Here is a 15,430-nt window from a genome sequence, read left to right as displayed (position 1 = left end):
GGTATCCCAGGTACCATGCCCTACCTAATTGACTATATGGCTCGAGATTAGGGGAATAAGAAACTTTTTGTGTATACTATTCAATCTTTCCCAAATTTACCACAAAATAGGACCACACTTGTAGAGAGCATCTTCAATACTTTTATGCTAGCGCAAATCGGCTCAAAATTATCATAGGGTTGAAAAAGGGAGCTATATTATTGACACTTCAAAAAGGTTATCATGTCATTTTCTTGTAAAATTATAAAAAGGAGTGCATGATAACATTTTGGAGTGTTAATAACAGTTTCTAAATAAAAAAATTACTCGTTTGTGGATTCAACATTCTCTAATTTTCCAAAAAAAATAGAGACATGTACATGTAGTATGTTTGATATTTTAAGGAAAGTGTTATTTGCGCACCCTTATATCACCTTCGCAATCAGAAGTGCGAAAGTGTGAGAGGATGAAAGGTGTGGAAAAGTGTAAGAGCATGGAAGGCGTACTCACTTTTCCACGACGTATCCGATAACCCTAACAATTTCTCCAACTTTAACCACAATTCAATCAAATGTAATACTCAATTCATTCTACATCAACGTAACCGAGGATTGGTACTTCAAATGTGACACATCCTCCTACGTACACGTAAACTCCAAAGAAGAAATACCTAAAGATAGACTCACTTGTTTCTGGAATCTAAACCATACACTGATGTGCCCTCACACTTGATAAGGGACCCGCGTGGATAAGTGGAAAGAACACTTGAAGCAAAGCAAGTCAATAGCAATGTCTACATCAGATGAGATGAGACCTTTATACCGTCCTTACATGCATAATTTGCGAGCATCATGCAACTGACATAAGGAGAAAAAACCAACCATATGGGCCATACCAATCTAGTACTTGGTTTATGACCAAAATATTTATATCGAAGGAAAAAGGCTGGGCTATCTAACCCCACACGGTTAAGCGGGCCTCTGCTTATCTCTTGGCTTTTCAGACATTCACAGGCCTAACTTCTATTCTTTTGAGTCAACATCTTGTCAGGTAGTGTTTCCCTGTTGACCCACCAAACTGTCCTTGTTGGTGATCAAGCTGACTTGTCCGCATTCATAATTTGATTTTGGAATCATATGACCAGTAAACAGACACAATCACACGAAATCCATCCGCCAAGGACTTTTATTATTTATTTGTAATTTTTGTATCACATCATCCCATTTGTATACACAAACTACAGAATAATAATTTAAAATTTCCAGCAAAAACAATAAATTTAATATTACATTTCTCACAAGGAAGGAGAAGTTGCTTTGATTAGGGTCAAAAGCACAACGTATACTTGACTATTTCCAACGGTCTTTTTGTGACTGCCTTTCTCGGTAGAGCAGCCATTCAAGAATGTTGAATTCTACTTTGAACAAGAAAAAAAATTTCTTCCTCCTTTTTGTCTTTTCTTTTTTCTTTTTCCTTCCCAATTCAGATATCTAACAGACTCAAATCACCAACTAATAAGATCCTTGAATCTAAAGTAAACAAATTTAACACGACCAACATAACTAACCCAACCAATGCCTGCAACTCACTTCTTTGCTTATTTCCCAAAACTACATTCCACATGGATTTTTATCTGTACATACCAAATGGGTCAACCACCAACAGCAGCCTCTTAGATTTTTCTCTCTTTCACTTACATGAAAGAAAATCCTCAAATCACGCACAGATTCTTTTTCTGGTTGCCAAATGCCTCCAAGCATCAAGGCTTGTCAACCCATTCATTCTCAGCAAGAATCCTTCCTGAGCCACGGACACCCATCTTTCCAAAAGAACCCAATGCCGATAAGCCCTTGAAACTGCTGCTGCCCTCACTGAAGTTTCGGGACCTCCTTGCCTTTCTTAGCTTGGAGGAATTGTTATCTCCGGTGTCATGATCAGCATCATCATAAGTTTTAATCCTTGCAACTACCAGACGGGCAATGGTGCTTCGACAGAACGGGCAAACTGGTGGTGTTACACATAATGTTGTTGGGTTAGGCTTCTTATGGCAGCAGAGGGCTAGAGTGCATTGTGCACACATTTGGTGGCCACAATTCTGGACTTCAATTGTACACACCTGCTCAAAGCATATGCAGCATAGATCTAAATCGCTTTCCTGCAATAAAACAATGTCCCAATGAATACTTTGGTCCCATGCATTAAACAATATGATAAATATGACTATACAGTTCACATGACTGCTGAAAACATGTCTCCTTCTGACCTGCTCAATTCTAAAACGTTAAGAAAAATTGACTGAGGCACAGCCTACACTAGTAAAGATGCAATTATGCAGCCACATCAAAATCTAATGCCTTTACTTGGGGACCGGAGCCAAGGAAAGCATACCAAGTAAAGACAAAATAGTGCAGTGTCTAAAGTTAGGATTCAGAGAACTATTATTGAGACTCATGGTCCAAATCACAGGTATGGGAAATAAAGCTCATGAGTTTGAACATTTTCAGTCAGTTCGGATTCAAGGGATCAGAAACAAAAAATTTAAATTTAGCGAGCAAGATAATTTTTCTGCCAAAAAATAAAGAGCAAGGTAATTCAAAAACATTTTATAATTTTCTGTCTGAACTATTCAACCAAGTTCATTGATTCCCTCTTTAGGAAACATTAAAAGGTGAATCCAGCATCATGTCAATTTTGATCAGAAACTAGCCCCACACATGTATGACTCTGTGAGACGGGACACCATCTTTTGAGTAATTATAAATTAGTGATTATTTTGTATTGTCCTAGACAAGTAGGAAAATAAAATATTACACTGGGTCGGTAGATGCAAATCAAATTCTTTTTGATAATAGAGTAGTATTGAGAAAGTTCAGTAAATTATAGACACCTGGATGGGTGGAAATGGGTGAAACCATTATAAGCTCCTACTTTATATAATAGGTTATACATCTAACTTAAATATGAAGAAAGAGAGGAGGGTAGGAAATTACCACAGACAGATTGTCATCCATCCCAACATCAGAATGTGATGGAGATGGAAGAGAATAAGCAGTTCCTTTCAAGATGTTCTTCTCCCTCTCCCTGTTTGCCTCCATTAAGGCCTGTTCTAGCAGAGCTTTTGCCTCCTGATTAAGCTCACTAATAAACTTCAGAGGTGCTGGCCACACAAGAGGCTCAGCTGATGAAGGATTTAGCATTGCTGCACAAGCTCCATGTTTGTGTTTCAAAGCAACTATATATGGTATTCTCCTGCATATACACAAGCATATCTCATATAATAAGCTCAAGTGGAGTTTCTAAAATAAAGTCAAGGGATATGATCATCACTTCAGGTTCTCTTGAACAAAATTAAATAAATATATAAGGCACACCATTCATTCACATGAAAATTGAACAGCTCTACTGGCATCATCAAAAAATTTCAAAACATGCATAATAAGAATTTGTTGCATAAGTGTTAACACAATGGATGATATTTGGATAGGTGAAACAGAATGATTATTACGTGAGACGATATAAACATAGCTTACACAAAAGGGATCCATATATGTTATAAAATTTGTTTTTCAAATATAGAAGGAAACGAAAGTATACTCAAACATAGAAGGAAAATAAATTATACCCGGATGAATCTCTTTGAATACGATCTGCACCCCATGCCAACAATGCACGTATGCAATCCAGAGATCCCCCTCTAGCAGCCAAATGAAGTGGAGTGCTCGCAGGACAGCTGTAAACAAAAATTTATCAATCTACAGAACGAAATCAACGCCTTAGATGAATCAGGATTAAGAAATTTAGTAGAATTCATACCAATATCCACCAGTTGCAGCACAAACAAGAGCTCCGTTGTCTAACAGAATATGTACACATTCAGGCCTGCTTCGACGGGCTGCCAAATGCAATGGTGTTGCTCCCCGGCCATCTCTAATATTCACAAATCGTGAAAATCCCCTGATATTCAGTCCAATATATCATGTTATCAATAAGTATTTAGCCCCATCAATCAAAGAGAAGACGAAATCACTCGGTAGAGTAAAAAGGAGACCAACCAAGAAACAGCAACAGGACTTGAATGAGCAGAAGAAATAATGGCTTGAAGGCAATCAGAATGACCATAGTAAGCAGCATAATGCAAGCAGGTTCGTCCATGAAGGGAATCAAACATTAAGACCTGACAAAATAACCGACATTAATTTCATAGTTCATATTTGGAAAAGAAAATTTGCAAATCTAAAAGAAACAAAAAGTCAGGATATTAACATACATTTGCTCCTGCTTCAAGAAGCTTTTCTACGCACGAGATCTTTCCATGCATTGCAGCCAACATAAGTGGAGTCTGAACCATTTCCAATCAACAAGACAAGAAGACAATTAGAAGAAGCAAAAACAGAACACCAAAGATCAAACATTTCCCAATCAATAAACTTACACATTCATAGCCAAAAAGTAATTAAATTTACCTGCTTGTGACGATTCAACGCATCTGGATTTACAGATCGTTCTAAGAGCATAGAAAGAATCTGCCAATCAGACCCAAAAAAGAAAAATCATCAAAAATCCAACATTCAAAAACAACAACAAGATTCCACAAAACAAAAAACTGAATTCCCTCCAAGAAACAAAAACCCATTTGCCCCAAATCCAAAAAAAAACTTGAAACAATCAATGAAATCCCAATGAAACAAAAGAACCCACCTCGATCTGGCCATTCGCAGCAGCAATATGAAGAGCAGAGTGGCGGTCATAGACAGTCGAGTGGCGCAAGAGAGCTGGTGCTCTCTCTAGCAAAGCTTCCACAGTGTCCAATTCCCCAAACTGCACGGCACGGAAGAGCCCATGTTCATCACTCTGTCTGCAACTCAGCCCCTGACCCATCTCTCCCTCTCTCTCACTGTCTCTCTCTCTCTCTCTCTGTTTCTCTCTCTGTTTCTCTCTCTGACCCAATTAATGAGTCAATGGAAGCCCTTCATTCACCCCTATGTTGAGCCACCTTCAGCAGAAGGCAGAAGGTGGTGGCTTCCATCGCTCTCCGAATAAAAAGGTTTACATTTATGTATTTCCAAGTCTAGAGAGAGAGAAAGAGAGACCATTGAAGTTTGGAGCTGCCCCAAGGCGAGAGTGGGAGCTGACCGAGTCAGTGTTCGGGCAGTCACTGGAACTGACTACGGGCAGCAGTCAGATATTTCTGGGACAGTTAGATTAGATTCCTAAACAGTACAATGGGCCAACCAGCCTTGAACACCCCAAGTTCAATCCGACGGTGGGCCTTCAGAAACAAATAACAGCCGTTGTTTTTTTTGACTTGATGGTCTCTGGCCGTTAGATCGGTATGCTAAGCTGAAATTAGGGATGTAATTTGATGTTAATTTTGTTTTGTTTATTATGAAAGTTGTTTACCGCGTTTGACTGACTATTATGTTTATTTTGGGTACTAGCAAAATTGACACTGTCTAAAATCATCAATGCAAAGACTGCGTCGTTTTCGCCTTCACATAAAAATATGGAGTGGTTTTATTTTTATTTTTCAAAGTCAAATTAAAATATGGAATAAGAGCTTGCATGCATCTTACATGTATGAAATTATTGTTTGTTTAGGATTAAGTGCTTCATGCCTATTAGAAATACGATCCACGATATATTAAATTCAATAATAAAAGAGAAAAGAGAGATTCGAACTTGGGAACTATCGGTTTCGCCCTTTGTTAAAAACTTGTAATCATAAAAGAGGAAAGGGGAGTTGGTAGCTTGTATGTTTTCTTTAATGGAGTTTGAGTTAATATTAGAAAATGGGAGGAGCAAATGCATTGATAAATCTCAATAAACATTTGGTAGAGTAGAACCAAAAAAAATTTGATGGGTGTGACAAGAACGTTCATCCACTCTTTTTTAATACAATCAATGAATCTTTACAATAACATGGGTCCATAGATTAATTTGTGAAGGAAAGTATAGAATAAGGTCTTTTTACTTTTTTATTGCCTTCCTTGGGATCAAGTCCTTTTTTTTAAATCTTTCTGTGCAAGTTCTATATTTAATTGGTTTATTGTAAGCAGAGATAAAACGTTGTCCGGCTCTGCTAAAAAACTTATATATAATGGAGATAGTACTGTTGTTTTGTTATTTTCGGCCAATAACACAATGACCCGTGAAAAATTTACATGAGAGTTTCTCTCCTGACTCTAGGGATTAATCTTTATTTTTGGGAATTAATTATAAAAGAGGTTTTTCTTTTTTCTTTTTTGGGTAAAAAAATGCTAAGCATACTTAATAATTCTCAGCATATGATCGGGCTCTAGCAGAAGCAATCTCCTCGTCCAACAAGCATCTGGTACTTGCTTTTGTTGAAGGATCACATGACTTATGATGTGTCCAAGCCAAAGCAAAGAATAGTCTCAACCGCTTATTTTGAATGGGTCCTTTCTTTTTCTATTCCTGTTTGTAGTGTAGAAGCATTAGTTTGCGTATGGAATTTGCTTCAAATTCACTTAAACAAAGACATTGGCATAATAATCTTGTTTTAGTGGAGCCATCAACATGATGACATTGTGATTTATCACTCAACAAATCGTGTAGTTGAATTTCAATTAGAGTCTTAGTTGTACATTAGGCCAGAATAGTGTGTCCAACTCTTTACACCGAGTTTAAATGTATGAATAAATTAAAGTAATTTAGAATATCACTTTTTTAAATTTAAAAAAAAAAAATCAAATTTGAGTCGAATGTTGCTGTCTATATTTGAAACAAGAAAGAAGTTGTTGCTATTCTTTTCTTATATTTGTAATTTATTTATACAGCTACCAAACACATGCTTGTATCCAATCCAAATATGCTCTTGATATTGGTGTTCATCCGGGTTTCTCTGCAGGAGAGAAACTCTCATGTAACGGGGAAAACACTTTTTGCTATTTCTGGTCAACAACGCAATGATACGTAGGATAACTTTTCAACGTGTCATTGTGTTATTGGTCAGGGATAGAAAAACAGTGTTATCCCCGTTACATGTAAGTTTTTTTGCCCCAGTAGTATACTTTGTACACCCTTTGAAAAAGAATAGTGTACTATGTACGTGTTTGTTTTATTATTTAACGTTGTGTACTTTTATTTTTTAACTTGACCCACTCAAAAAAAAAAAAAAAACACTTTGAATGTACAAGATGATTAGCTAAATGCACTATTAGTGTCTAATAGCACAACTGACACCAATAAATGTGGTTATTAGCTATTTGCTGCTCATGTACAACCAATGTCCGTAAATTTGTAGTGACCGTAAGAAAAAAGCATAATTTCATGTGAATTTACTTCGACAATAGTAATAAAGAAACATAAATAAAGATCAATCACACACATACACACAAAACTTCCTAATTTTTCGATTTCTTTCATGTTTGACTATGTCATGAGTAATAGCAATTCAAACGCTTTAAGGGAAGAGCACTCATCTTATTTAAGTACAAAAAACTTCGATGACTAATTGGAAAACACAATTTATACACAAACCTCGGAGCAACTGTGTCCAGAGTTTCACACCCGAAACCCTACTGTATAGAACATAGGTCAAAAGAACGAGGCTGAAACCCTACTCCCAATCTCAGCATCAAAACGTGGATTAGTTAAACAATTTATTTTGTTTGAGGATTAATTCTTTGAGTTTGAATGGCTACTTCCTCTCCGTTCCCACCCACCAATCATCAAGCAAAGATGTTTATACCCAAAATGAACAGCCAATGAGAACAAGACACGTGGAAGAAATCGAGCCTGGTTGGGGAAGCCTTCGGCACCCTACCTACCGATCGCTCCATTAGGGCAACACCCCCTCCTGGGACACGTGGCATGCTCCCAAGCGACGTCCACAGTCCCACATCGAAATTATCAACAAAGTGCACACCTCCCAAGGTCTATAAAGGAGGCCAACTACCCCAAAATAGAGGTAATCAGAACTTACGGCATACAAGCTTATTGATCTGTCAATTGAACTTTCTAATCCCGAACTTATTTAAGCATCGGAGAGCTTTCGGCCGGTACCACACCAGTGTCCTAGGTCTTACCGAGCGTTTGCTACTTTTGCAGATTGCTCTCTATACCGAGACCACAAGGATACCGAAGGCATAAAATTACTAAGTTGACCCTTAAAAGTCCTGAACCACTTTTTGGCGTCAACAAAAGACATACTGGTTTTTTATTTTGTTGAATGAATTTTCTGTATCGCGCTTCTTACTTTTACTTTTCACAATCTTGTCGGTACCGGAGCTTTATAATTGCCTCAATGAAAACTATATCTCATAGCAAGGACAAGGAGGGCCACACATACTATATTTTGAGGCTTGTATAATTTTTTGGAATGAAGCAAGGCATTTCTGTCAAATTCAAGAGCTACATAATATCTCATATAATAAATATTTGGGTTTATTTGTTTGTCTTTCTGTTGCTCTTTCATTTTCATTTTGATGTTGATTGCTTTTGATGGATCAGAATCTCAGGTTAACATGGACCGTACAAGTGTAGTCTTGCTTGTAGGAGGCAAGATGTCGGTAATCCTATTTTATTAAGCCAATAGAGTAGATAATATTGATCTATCCAAGGTTAGGTTTGAGCATCCTTAATTGGTTTAAATTATTAAAAAATAAAAAAAGATGATTGGGCATCAATGCGCAGTGGGCACAGTTAATTACCAACAATGTCACATGATTAGAGTAGGTTTACTTATAATGTTCTTAATTATGGGGACAGTCTCATGGTAATTGGCAAGGTCTCACAGTTAACCAAAAATCTGAAAAATACTAGATACAAGCTTGTTTTGAGAGCATTCCCTCCTGATTTATTCGACTTTTTCTAATTTGAGAGTCCGGATATGTTCTCAGTATTGTTGAAGTTTATCCATGTTCTAATGGAGTAGTTCAAATCTTAGCTAGTTTTGATCTTTATAATATTGAGGATGACCCTCCCGAAACTTTGTTCATGATGTTGAATTTATTTGAAGATTATAATTTTTCCTATATTTCATTAACAAAATCATTTATTTAAAAAAAAAAAGGCTTTTGAAATGAATTTAAAATGTTTGTTGAAGAAATAAGTGAACTTATAATGACTATATAGATAGAGTGAAATCCATGCATATAACCACTAGCTATATATAATTTGAAGGATTAACTACATTTTACTCCCTTCAGGTTTAAGGTCATTATCGAAATTGGCCATCATCTTTCAATTTAATCAATATGAAACCCAACGTTTAACAGAAAATCGAACAGTGAAGTTGACGGAGTGCGTAATTTGATCAAATGTAAAAACGTTGGGTTTCATATTGATGAAATTAAAACTCCAGAACCCATTTCGATAATGACCCTAACCTATAGGGAGTAAAATGCAATTAATCCTAATTTCAATAGAGACTCCATCTCATAAAAGCAATCCATTTGAAATTGGCTGCCATCACTTTTGGTTATATGCCCCTTATGCTTTTGAGTTTGCTTATTCTCCCAACAATATGAATATACCCCATGCAAAACCAAAAGCAAATTCCCGCATAAGTTAACCAATTGTTGAAAGCAATTCCCTCTATCCCATTTTAGTATGCAAAGTGCTAACACCTAACTCCTTCTTTCCTTCAAAGTTGGATATTTTTAGCCAAAAGCCATCACTAGGATTAAGGATCGAATGGTGCATGCCTAGTGGTGGAGCATCTGTCTACCGATGACCACAAGAAAACAGTCATGCTTTTTTGTCTATCATCCACTTACATATCTAATCAACTTAAATATTAAAATACAATTCGAAATTATCCGATTTTGAAAATAAATATCCCATATTATTGGTCATCACCATTGAAGCTTCCTTCACTTTTGAAAGGGACTTGCCAGGATAATTTATAAGGTCGTAAGGGTACGTGTACATTGGTTGTTATTTATTTGGTAGCCAACTTGGATTAAGATATTTATTTAGCCGCAAATCAGGATTTTTTAAACTTAAATAATTATATTTTTAGATGACATTTCTTTTTTTGGGTGGGTGGAAGAAGGACATTTCGAGAAGTCTCTAATGCTTTCGTCTTTTTTTCCTCACAGGCGGCCCAAAGCCTTCCCACTTGCATTGCACAACAGCAAATCGGATTGCTCCCAAATTTAGTTGCATGGTCAGCCCAATTTAGCAAAAGCTTACGTCTCCCTAGAAATCATGAAGTTTTTGTTTGTTGCTCTTTGGATTTTGCTGGTGTTAAGAGCATGATTAAACGTGTCGACGACAAGCTAATCGTATTGATTAATTAACGTAAGTTTTACGATTGATTCTTCATCAATCAATCAATGACTATGAATCATCCATATACACGTAAACGATTAACGTAAATGACTAATCTTTGAATGCTTGTAATCATAATATTGAATGTCTTTGTCAACATGTTTTCAAAATACCAACTACGTTGTCAAGCTTTCTTTCGGGATTCATTTTTCAAGATAGTTTCTTCAAGCAATAGTTTTCTCACAGGGGTAGACAATGCACTTGATAGTGATCTTTAACTTGTTAGCGTTTAATTCCTCTACTTATTTGGGTATTAGTTAACATATGATTTATTGAATTTGTAATACGCATTTGAGAAGTAATATTCTTTTACCAGACTTACGTTGTCACATATATTTATATTGTCAAATTGTGAATTCAAATTACACTTTGAGACAAAATCGGTATAATCAATGGTCTGACCGAATTATTTATCCACAATTGAAAGATTAGTCCTAAATTATGAAGATAGAATACCAAGAACATTATTTATTATGAAAGAAAAATTCTATTTTCTTGATTTCTTTGTTAGAGAATGGAACAAGTAAGAGTAGTAGGGTCAAATATGATATGCAAGGTGGAAAGCTGATGTGGTTGTAACTTGTACGTGTCATTGATATTTTGGAATTAGATTCCATAAAATATAAAGATTCATTGGTCTAGAATATACCAACCATTAAAATATTTTGTTGGGATCCAATAAATTGTTAAATATAAGTCCCTGAGAAAACCAAGTTGTGTGTTGGAATGGGAAAGAAATATAATGTAGAAGTAGCAATCAGTCCAATTCAGAATGGACACTCTTGCATATCTGGTCAACAATTGAACAGGGGGACTGCTTAGGTTATCAAACAGGTGGAATCGTCTAGATAAGTTGGCTTCCATTTTTTTTTTACATTTTGTTGTATAAGAAATTGATGGTTGACTCTAAACAAAACCCAAATGGTCTTTCTCTGTTTATATTTTTTTATGATAATGAGAGGAAAAATCGGCTATAGAAATTGCTAGTGGTCAAAGTCATTGGAGATCTGTTTGATGATTGAAATATAATAGAAATGTGTGACAAAAAAAAAAATAAACGATGAGATTCGTTGGTGCCTTATGAAATGTAGGAAAAAACAAATGGAAAATTGAGATTATTATGAACGATAATTTACATTGTTTCCTTATGCTAAAGAAATGCAAGCAATTGTATCGCTAATTCTAGAAAATAAATGAGTGTGATCTTTGTAGGCCTCAGGCCGTAGTTTAGTATTTTCTTTTGGGCAAGAACCCGTCTTTTCACCAAAAGAAATAAAAAAAATAAAATCTTCCGGAGCTTTGTCATAGGCCCAGGTCCTCTTTTGTAAAACCATTAAGGAGATCAAATCCCTCCATCTTTGGGCCTCTTTGGCGAAACCATGAAAGATCCCATGTCACAAGAATGATCCTGAAAATTTCTCAATGAAGCCAAGAAATGCTTCAATACAGCCATTTCGTTCATATTAATTAAACCCTAAACCCCTAAACTTTATAAGGATAGTTTCGAATTTCTAGTTTGCTCCAATATCTCAAACTTATTAAGGTTTGTTCTCCATTTATAATAAATCTATCATTCCACAAATGTGTGCCTATCAACTTGATATTCTACAAATATATGAAGCTTATCATCATGCAAATGTGATTATAGAATAAGCAATAGATGTTGCATGATATATCAGTAAAATTTACTTTCTGAAATTCAGACATTTTATTTGCTTGGCTCCATGAGGTGTGAGAACCATGCTATTCACAGTTGGCTAAACTATACTTTTGTTCCGTATGTTTAGGCTTAATTCCACTTCTATCCTTACAATCCTAATTGCAGCAATATAATTAGCTAACGTTTTTGAGGTGGTCTAATTTCACATTTGTCACATTGATCGATGAAAATGATTAAAAGATTAATGAGTTTAACTATTAGACGAATTGTCATCTACAAGGGTTACACGAATTGTCAAGCTATTTACCTTTCATCATATGGTTAACAAATCACAAATGATACACATATATAGGCTGTAAATTTGCATGAACCAAGACATGTATGTCCATGAAGAGGAGCCATTTCAATGTTATGTCAACTACTAGAATGGTCACTAACTCCTAAACAAAATTAGTGCTAGACGAAGTATTTCCGTCAATCAACATGCTTGTCCTGTTGCTCCAAATACTGGAATATACAGGAAGCAATAAGTGGAGAATGGTTTTTGCATGAGTGTTACGCAGACAACTATGCAAGGCTTCTGGGTTAGGCATTGACACTACTATGCTCTTAATGCTAGAAACTCCTCCACATTCTGTAGAATGCCTTTGTCATACGGATTCCTGAACCTTACATTCGCGAATCTTTGCCCTGGATGGGCGAAAAATCAGATATATATCATGCATATAGATTTGTGACAAATATGAATATCCAGAATTTGTGCTGCGACTTGCACTTACCTGGCTGGGGTTGAACAACAAGGAGGAACTCTGGATACTTCTTCCAGTTTATCTAGAAAAGTAAAAACCAAAAAGTAAATATTCAGAAGGGTCTCTATTTCGAACTGGACTAAGGTCAGACATTGTGAATAAGAGCAAGATATATGTTATACTGCCACTTTCTCAAACACACAGACGAACAAACATACAGCCACCACAACCACATCAACCCATTCTTTTTTCTTTTACCATCAGAATCCGTTTATCATTGAGGAACTTACCCACTCATCAGTTCTGATGTTGACGCATACACAATATATATGCCATATCACAAACACCACCTGCTCATACACCAATGGAGATTATTAGAATTCAAAAGAAGCTAGCTAATTACTAATATATCATTTAGAAAGCAGCATAACTCATACATTAGCATTAGTGATACATACCTGCCATACCAGTTGGAGAATTGTGAACAGAATTGTGCTAACAGCTAAATTTTCAGAAAGAGTAGGCTACACAATTGATTTAGAAAAGCTGTGTAAGTTGCAAAGGCATAGATGACTTATGCTGTATGTAATTTTATACTGAAGTGTGACAGAAAGCCACACTCTTGAATTAAAAATTTGTTTAAGTTGCAGGGTTCAATGACCTACCTCCATGCTGGGTCTATCTAAGATCCCGGATTTGGCAGCAACTGAGAAAATAGTATATGGATCAAAAAATGAGTAATAGAATGTAAAACAAAGTAATTTTGGAAAGACATTGAACAGGAAAACACAAGATTTTCTGTAATTTGGGATCAGAATCAGTGACAACAAGAGTGCTAGCTTACAAAGCAATGCGCATACTAAATAAGAAGCTTCGGTAGAGATAAACCCAAACAGAAGAATTAGGAAAAGGAGATGATTGTTTTGGCCTGTACAACAATGGCAACAATAATATCATTAATTACTAGGGAGTAAATACAACCAACATAAAAATCAGTTGTGGGCCAACTTAAAAGGAAATTACATAGGATATAAGTTTTTCTAACTAGCTAGCTTGAACTTTAAATACAACTTACATGGAGAATACTAGTAGACAAAGAATGTCCCTTACCTATACAGTTCCCAAAAGCAGGACAATGGTGGTCGAGCCCCTTTATGTATGCCTTGCAGCTTCTGCAATATCGTACCCTCGTCCCCAAACCAGAACCCTGAGAAAGACAAAGTACATGACCAGCATCCAGATTACAATACGTATGATACCACAACAGTTGTATTCTTTAAAGGAAACTGTTCTATTACAATACAATCAACAGGGCTATATTGTTGACTGTCAATCTTTACCACAGATTCAAATAACAAACAACTTATCATCATGGGTTCAAGTATGACATATTACATATGACAACCTAAGATGTTACACTGTCTGGTAATAAAACATTTCCCATTTTGTAATGCTCAAGAAATGGCGAGAATGAAAACTATTACTTCAGTTGATTCATGACATGGAAGCTCCAACTCCTGCACCAGTAATAAGATTATTAGCTGAGTCTCCCATTTGTTTCGGCATAAAATAGTTCCGCGAAAAGAGAAAATTTTTCCTCAAAACTATGTTTCCGTAAATAAATTTAAAAATGGAACCCCAGTTGAAATTTTCCAACCTCATCATGATTGTCAACTTGAGAAACTGAACTATTCAAAGGTTGGTCTGAAGAGGCAGACCCATTTGTTACAATGCCAGGGTCACTTGTAAGTATACTGCCAATAGCAACCCACTTGTCACTGTTAGAATTTGTCAGTTCAAATTGAGTTGGAGACCAAATTTGCGAAGTGTAGCTTATATTATAACAACCTATAGAGACCAATGACGAGGAACACAACCTCACAGCTGAAAACGGCGTCGTTTAGTAGTGGCACAGCTGCGGCGGGCACATAGATTATTGTTCAATCAAGTTTGTTCAACACCCAAAATCTTCAATTAATTACTGAATTAAATCAAGCTGACCTTGTCTGATAACAGAGACGTAAAAGCCCCAAATAAAGAGAATGTTGAAGAAAACGAAAGCCGGAGCTGAAGCATGGACTTGAAGAAGCCTCCTTCTGCACCATCCACCAAAACCCATAAACAGCAGAAGCAGTAGAACTGAGAGAGCGAGTTGGGTGAGAAAGGAAGAGGCAGAGAAGAAGCGGGGGACCAAAGAGAGGACCAATTGAGTGAGGAAGACGAAGATAAAGGACACTATGCAACGACCAATTGACTTGGACTGAGCCAAGTGCTTTCTTTGATCTTGTGTTTCAACCATGGTTTTTCAAATTCGTTCCGGCGAACCTTATGCTTGGATGTGAAATGGAGTTTGAACAAGGAAAAAAAGAGAAGATAAACAACCTCTCCATGTAGCTGTAACCATGCACCATGATTCATGTCTCCTCCATAGCCAACCAGTGTTAAGATTAAAATTTTGGTTTACGGGGAAAACTTAGGGTTAAAAATCGTATAGCCGCGCGGCTATACTATTTTGACACGTGGCGCCCCACCACTAGTTAGGTTCTAGGCGTGTCCACTTTGTTTTTTAACAAATAGTACGGCCGCGCGGCTATACTTGGTTTTTTTTTTTAAAAAAAGCGTATAGCCGGCCGGCTTTACTGTCGTAGTTTGTTTAGTATTAGCCAAATAGTACAGCCGGGCGGCTATACTTGGATTGTTTGTTAAAACCGTATAACCAAATAGTATAGCCGCGCGGCTATACGCC

General features: G+C 36.4%; 2 protein-coding genes across 4 annotated transcripts; both read right to left on the bottom strand.

Moving 5' to 3' along the window:
* Positions 1-1,217: 1,217 nt before the first annotated feature.
* LOC110768789 (putative E3 ubiquitin-protein ligase XBAT31) lies at positions 1,218-5,063 on the bottom strand. The gene is made up of 8 exons (XM_021972646.2): positions 4,678-5,063; positions 4,443-4,502; positions 4,247-4,318; positions 4,032-4,153; positions 3,793-3,933; positions 3,602-3,709; positions 2,970-3,228; positions 1,218-2,134 (listed from the first exon to the last, which is right to left on the bottom strand). Exons 1-8 carry the CDS (start codon positions 4,855-4,857, stop codon positions 1,739-1,741), a joined length of 1,338 nt encoding a protein of 445 aa, XP_021828338.2. The 5' UTR covers positions 4,858-5,063; the 3' UTR covers positions 1,218-1,738.
* Positions 5,064-12,165: 7,102 nt separating this feature from the next.
* LOC110768688 (putative protein S-acyltransferase 3) lies at positions 12,166-15,128 on the bottom strand. 3 transcript variants are annotated; one of them, XM_021972533.2, is made up of 12 exons: positions 15,067-15,128; positions 14,686-14,780; positions 14,533-14,599; positions 14,342-14,438; positions 14,169-14,201; positions 13,795-13,891; positions 13,529-13,612; positions 13,350-13,390; positions 13,143-13,208; positions 12,975-13,034; positions 12,715-12,766; positions 12,166-12,625 (listed from the first exon to the last, which is right to left on the bottom strand). In XM_021972533.2, exons 1-12 carry the CDS (start codon positions 15,093-15,095, stop codon positions 12,537-12,539), a joined length of 810 nt encoding a protein of 269 aa, XP_021828225.2. In that variant the 5' UTR covers positions 15,096-15,128; the 3' UTR covers positions 12,166-12,536. The 3 variants fall into 3 exon arrangements, with proteins under 3 accessions (XP_021828225.2, XP_021828215.2, XP_088110289.1); XM_021972523.2 differs by lacking the exon at positions 15,067-15,128 and having other exon boundaries at positions 14,686-15,060; XM_088254163.1 differs by lacking the exon at positions 15,067-15,128 and having other exon boundaries at positions 13,350-13,612; positions 14,686-15,060.
* Between the last annotated feature and the right edge of the window lie 302 nt (positions 15,129-15,430).

This window comes from Prunus avium, chromosome 6 (assembly GCF_965620075.1).
Source record: "Prunus avium chromosome 6, drPruAviu1.hap1.1, whole genome shotgun sequence".
Taxonomy (NCBI): Eukaryota; Viridiplantae; Streptophyta; class Magnoliopsida; order Rosales; family Rosaceae; genus Prunus; species Prunus avium.
The sequence above is the reverse complement of the archived record's forward strand: the minus strand, read 5'-3'. Positions and strand labels throughout refer to the sequence as shown.

Coding starts and splice junctions, on each gene's coding strand:
- LOC110768789 (XM_021972646.2), bottom strand. CDS start 4,857: ATGGGTCAGGGGCTGAGTTGCAGACAGAGTGATGAACATGGGCTCTTC. Junction 4,319..4,442: donor CGTTGAATCGTCACAAGCAG/GTAAATTTAATT, acceptor GAAATGGTTCAG/ACTCCACTTATGTTGGCTGC. Junction 4,154..4,246: donor TTCTTGAAGCAGGAGCAAAT/GTATGTTAATAT, acceptor TTATTTTGTCAG/GTCTTAATGTTTGATTCCCT.
- LOC110768688 (XM_088254163.1), bottom strand. CDS start 14,983: ATGGTTGAAACACAAGATCAAAGAAAGCACTTGGCTCAGTCCAAGTCA. Junction 12,767..12,974: donor ACATCAGAACTGATGAGTGG/GTAAGTTCCTCA, acceptor TTACTTTTCTAG/ATAAACTGGAAGAAGTATCC. Junction 12,626..12,714: donor TGTTGTTCAACCCCAGCCAG/GTAAGTGCAAGT, acceptor TCGCCCATCCAG/GGCAAAGATTCGCGAATGTA.